The 6,000-nt window shown below is 45.7% G+C and overlaps 1 protein-coding gene across 1 annotated transcript; it reads right to left on the bottom strand.

Moving 5' to 3' along the window:
* Positions 1–413: 413 nt before the first annotated feature.
* Positions 414–2,958, bottom strand: LOC146839593 (heat shock 70 kDa protein-like). Its single transcript, XM_085651669.1, has one exon. It carries the CDS (start codon positions 2,612–2,614, stop codon positions 677–679), a length of 1,938 nt encoding a protein of 645 aa, XP_085507795.1. The 5' UTR covers positions 2,615–2,958; the 3' UTR covers positions 414–676.
* Positions 2,959–6,000: the final 3,042 nt, after the last annotated feature.

Genomic DNA, 6,000 nt, shown 5'->3' on the forward strand with positions numbered 1-6,000 from the left:
CCCCTGCTTTGCGTTGGGGGCTGGAGGAAGATACAATCTTAAGATGAGAGCTGTGGGTGAGATGAGGAGATGAAGGGAGAGATACTGTGAGGGGACAGTGGAAGGATTATACGCGCTCTTTCCAGATGTCTATTGTTTTGACATTATGGTGCCCCCCTCCCCCCCCATCCTCCTCCCTGCCCCCCTAAGCACATTTAATAAGACTCCCACCCCAGGAAAAGATATAGCTATCTCCATGTTAAGATGTTCCAGAACAACGCTCAAACAGGAAACAGCTTAAAGAAAACTGATTTAAAATTAGAAACTGAATATATAAAAATATCTATGTACCAAAATGTTTACTTGTTCACCCGTAGACATTTTCACAACAGAAGGCAATTTATTCACAAGGAAGAAACAAACAACTTCAAAGATAAACTAAAAATAGCATTTTATTTTAAATTTTCAAAGTACCAGCTTTGAAATGCTACACCCAATCAGATTAAATATCTGATAAATTGCGAACAGCATATCATCTCTCACACAACTAGACTTAAATAATACAAACAAACAAATCTTCATGTAAACATTAGGGTCTTCAATTAGCAGTACATATTTGATTTTAAAAACAAATCTGTCAATTCAGTAATTAAAAAACGGATGGGAGTCCATGAAAATAGTCCATTATTGTCTATCATTAATCTACTTCCTCAATGGTGGGTCCAGTGCTGGAGCTCCCTTGACGAGCCTGAGCCCCACAGCTCCCACCAGGCATTCCCCCAGGCATCCCACCCTGGTACAGTTTGGTGATGATGGGATTACAGACCTTCTCAAGCTCCTTCTGCTGGTGCTCATACTCCTCCTTCTCTGCCAGCTGATTGCTCTCCAACCAGGCGATAGTCTGGTTACATTTGTCCACAATCTTCTTCCGCTCATCTTCACTGATCTTGTCTTTAAGTTTGTCATCCTCCACAGTGCTCTTCATGTTGAAGGTGTAGGACTCAAGTGCGTTCTTTGCAGAGACCTTCTCTCTCTGGGCTTCATCATCTGCTTTGTACCTCTCTGCCTCCTGCACCATCCTCTCAATCTCCTCTTTGCTCAGTCGGCCCTTGTCGTTGGTGATGGTGATCTTGTTCTGTTTGCCAGAACTCTTGTCCACAGCAGAGACATTCAAGATACCGTTGGCATCTATATCAAAGGTCACCTCGATCTGTGGCACACCACGAGGGGCCGGTGGGATTCCGCTCAGATCAAATTTCCCCAGGAGATTGTTGTCCTTGGTCATGGCTCTTTCACCCTCATACACTTGAATGAGGACGCCTGGCTGGTTATCAGAGTAGGTGGAGAAGATCTGGGTTTGCTTGGTTGGGATGGTGGAGTTGCGCTTGATGAGGACAGTCATCACACCACCTGCTGTCTCAAGCCCCAGTGACAGAGGCGCTACATCCAGGAGCAGCAAGTCTTGCACATTCTCAGACTTGTCTCCCATTAGTATAGCAGCCTGCACTGCTGCCCCATAGGCCACAGCTTCGTCTGGGTTGATACTTTTGTTTAGTTCTCTGCCATTAAAAAAGTCTTGTAGTAGTTTTTGTATTTTGGGGATGCGAGTGGACCCTCCAACGAGCACAATGTCATGGATCTGAGCTTTGTCCAACTTGGCATCCCTCAAGGCCTTCTCCACAGGATCAAGAGTCCCTCTGAAGAGGTCAGCGCACAGCTCCTCAAAGCGTGCCCTGGTGATGGAAGTGTAGAAATCGATGCCTTCGAAGAGGGAGTCAATCTCGATGCTGGCCTGAGTGCTGGAAGACAGGGTTCTCTTGGCTCTCTCGCAAGCAGTTCTCAGCCTCCTGACTGCCCTCTTGTTCTGGCTGATGTCCTTCTTGTGCTTTCTCTTGAACTCCTCAATAAAGTGATTGACCATTCGGTTGTCAAAGTCTTCACCTCCCAAGTGAGTGTCTCCAGCTGTGGCCTTAACTTCAAAGATGCCATCATCAATCGTTAGAATGGAGACATCAAAGGTACCACCCCCAAGGTCAAAGATCAGGACATTGCGCTCTCCCCTGCCACTCTTGTCCAGGCCATAGGCAATCGCTGCTGCTGTGGGCTCATTGATGATTCTCAGCACGTTTAAGCCAGCGATTACTCCAGCATCTTTAGTGGCCTGCCTCTGGGAGTCATTGAAGTAAGCAGGCACAGTGATGACAGCATTGGAGACTGGGTGTCCCAAGTATGCCTCTGCAATCTCCTTCATCTTGATCAGAACCATGGAAGACACCTCCTCTGGGGAGAAAGTCTTGTTCTCCCCTTTGTACTCCACTTGAACCTTGGGCTTCCCACCATCACTCACCACCTTGAAGGGCCAGTGCTTCATGTCAGCCTGCACAACCGTGTCATCAAACTTTCTGCCAATCAGTCTCTTAGCATCAAAGACAGTGTTCTGGGGGTTGAGGGCCACCTGGTTCTTAGCCGCATCTCCAATGAGCCTTTCAGTGTCTGTAAAGGCCACATAGCTGGGGGTGGTGCGGTTGCCCTGGTCGTTGGCGATGATCTCCACCTTGCCATGCTGGAAGACCCCCACACAGGAGTAGGTGGTGCCCAGGTCGATGCCAATGGCGACTCCTTTGGGTGCAGTCATTTTCTGCAGTGTTGTCTGAGCAGTGAGCTCTGCTTCGAGATGCTTCGCAGTCTCCTTTTAGAGTCCTTCTGTTACCAGCTGGATATCTTCAAGAATTGCACCCTGGTACAAGTCTCTGAGATGTGCTCTTTTCGGCAGGTGAGCTGGTCAAACTTCTGCGGATGCGCGTCTGTGATGTAGCCTTTTCAGGCTATGCAGCTTCGCGTCAATCTCTCGCCTTCAAGCGCTAGACTTGCGCTGCAGTCTCCTCCGGGTCAGGATTCCCTGTATGCGCTCTCTCCGTCTCTTTGATTTACCTCTCTGAGGAATGACAGCTGGAAGCATCGCGGTGTGTTTATACTCTGCATGCCGAGGGGCTCGTGCGAGACCAGCCAATCACCGCGCGCCAGCCCTCCCACCCTTCGACTCCATTCACGAACATTCCCGAGGTCTCTTCGGCCGGGAAGCTTCTAGCGCTTGCCAGCACAAGCTTCCTAACAACCAATCAAGACGAGTTATAACCCTGATGTCACTACATAGACGAATATCCCAGAAAAGGGACTAAAGCCTCAGTCCTCGTCCTACTCCTGGGCGGCCATGTTGGACGAGAAAGTCAAGGCAGCGCCTCAGAGCTGAACAAACTGATCCAAAACACAAGACGATTTATCTAAAGTTCCACATCGTCTTCCATGTAAGAAACATCTTTCATCCAAGCGCCAAACTTTGCTTTTACGAATCACTTGACTGAAAAACGGCATTGGTTCTATCATAATACATCACGACCACATGTGCCAGAATGCATTATTACTGTGGTACCTGATTTCATATTAATGTAAACGCGTTATCTGCTGCAATGCAACCATTTTCTAAGAAAAGCATTATCACGAAGCTTTATTTCTTAGTGAACCCAGTGCCTCTAGTGTTACATTATTACAGGGTACAGAATGGGCGAAAGTCGCGCTGCTTCTCATCCTTTCTGGAACCTCTCATATCTGATCAGACGAGCACGGGATGCGCATGCGCACATGAGCTGGCAGTATCGAAACATCCGGAGCACTCTATAAATCTCCCGAAAAATAATTATTTACATGGACACGCCCCTCGTTTCTAATTGGTCAATGCATTCCGAGCCTCTCGCGGGGCTGGGCGTATTTTAAGGTTCTCTAATAAGCTCAATGGGCCGGTCTGTCAACAGACCAGAGACTTCGAGAATCTGCTAGTTGACTCCGCCCTGGTCTCTTTTGATTGGACCTCAGTAGTGACAGCTCGAGAAAGAGCCAGATGTTGGGAAAAAACAGGAATAGTGATTGGTCGTAGTACCTGTGCCCGGGCGCGTGGCTACTTGGTATATGCAGCTGTCAGGGGCGTGGTTTCCATTGTTGCAGCGGATGCATCGGCACCTGTGTCCTGATGCTTGAGAGCATTCTTGCCAACATCGAGGAAGAGAAAAGACTTTTCTTCATTCACTTAAGTGAATCAGTGCTTAATTTGTAAAATAGGAAGTCCAGGTGCTCAAATGTTTTGTCAGAGGCCACACCCACTCCTGCCAGCTCCGTCCACTTACTGTATTGGCCCCACCCACATCCTCAACTAAGTTTGAAGCTTGCAGATCACACACACACACACACATATATATTCACCTATCTCGACAGGTACAGCATATCTTACTGAGCTATGTCCACACAGAAGAGGTGTCGGTCAAGTTCAGGAGTGTATCTTATGCTTAGCTTGTTAAACAGAAGAGGTGTCGGTCAAAGTTCAGGAGTGTATCTTATGCTTAACTTGTTAAACACAGTGTCACGTCGTGACAAACATTCCGTGAATGTGATGATATAGTAAAGAGAGGAGGTGAAGGAGGTGTGCGTTTAGAATGAAAAAGAAGCAGTCTCAGAGGCAATTGTGTAGACAACGGGAGTTTTTAACAATAAATTGATACACAAACCAGGAAATATGTAAGTGAGATAGTAGGCGAGGGAATGCCGAAAGATCGCACGTTTTGAGGAAAATGACAAGGCGGATGCCCGCTAAGGAGTGAGACAAGTGAGGACACCTTTACTCAGTCCTTACCCTTAAGTATGTTTAACTGAGTGTGAATAACAAACAGAAAGGAGCACTTCTATTTCCAACTTAACAACCGTTCCTCTACATTTTTTCAATATTAAATATATTGTTCCATGACACTTCTACTAACAGGAAAAGTATAGACTGTCAGGAAGCCACAGGAGTTCATAGGGATACATTTTCCTCATGTTCTGTTAAACACATGAAAAAAAATCTGGATATGCATAAGGAGTTAATTATCACAGGAGGAGCGGAGGGCCAACTTTCTGTCTCCGCCCCCATTTTTAACACGGGTGAGGTGACCAGATTGTCAAAACTACATTCATCAACATAGAAAAAGGGAATTCAACGATGCTTGTGAGCCTAAGATGTGCATTGTTCTGGTAATAACACAGGGAAAGTTAATGCATATTTTACACACAGTCATCTGTGTAGTGTAAACTGCTTAGTAATTGAGTTGTTTGTCCCTCTTAGTTGTGTTCAGACATTACAAGGAAGCAGGCCCACAGTACAATAACGATGTTTAAGCAGGGCATGGAAACAAAAACAATATACAACTTAAATTAAGATAAACTGTGTCAAAATACCAGGACAATCTTGGCCATATGACTACAGCATCAGAAGGACTCTCAGGCAAAGAGATCATGTGACCCTATCCAGTGCTTAATCTGTAGGAGAAATGAGTGAGAGTGCCCACAGCTGTGCTCCAAAGGCCTCGAATGGTGCTATTAAATGTCTACGCACTGAATACCAAGACTGCGTAGTCCAAAATTAATCTCGGTCCTCTTTAATCTACTCCCAGACACTACCTGCTTCTTTAGCTCAATGTTGTTGGTACCGGCATTCTCCCTTTGTCACTTTTCTCCATATTTATTTAACTTCTCCTTTCCCGTTTGTGTATTTTTCCCCTCACTTGCTCTCGCCGGGAGCCGCTGTGTCAATATCTAATGAGGAAAAGCAAGTGCCCGGTTCAAATTAAGCACTGTTATTTCACAAGAATATACATTTTTCAACCTTTAACAGATCATGTTTATCAGGGTATGTTGGAAATCTAGTTCAAGTGCACTGCCTACAACTCCCAGAATACATTAATTTGCTTAACAACAGAGAGTAGACTGGAACAGGAATTATGATGTCTCGGAGCCATGCAGTCATCTGGTGACCCAAGCTTCCAGGTCACATCAAAATTGATTGACGGTTTGAATATTCTATATTCTTTATCAAGCTCTTCGAGTCGACAAAATATGCCAAAGAATGTAACAAACTCAAGAATGTGTCCTGGGTAAATCAAGGGCACTGTTAGCACTGACTGCACGAAAAAGCAAATTTGAACTAAAATCAAACGT

The sequence above is a fragment of the Triturus cristatus genome, chromosome 4_1 (genome assembly GCF_964204655.1).
Source record: "Triturus cristatus chromosome 4_1, aTriCri1.1, whole genome shotgun sequence".
NCBI lineage: Eukaryota > Metazoa > Chordata > Amphibia > Caudata > Salamandridae > Triturus > Triturus cristatus.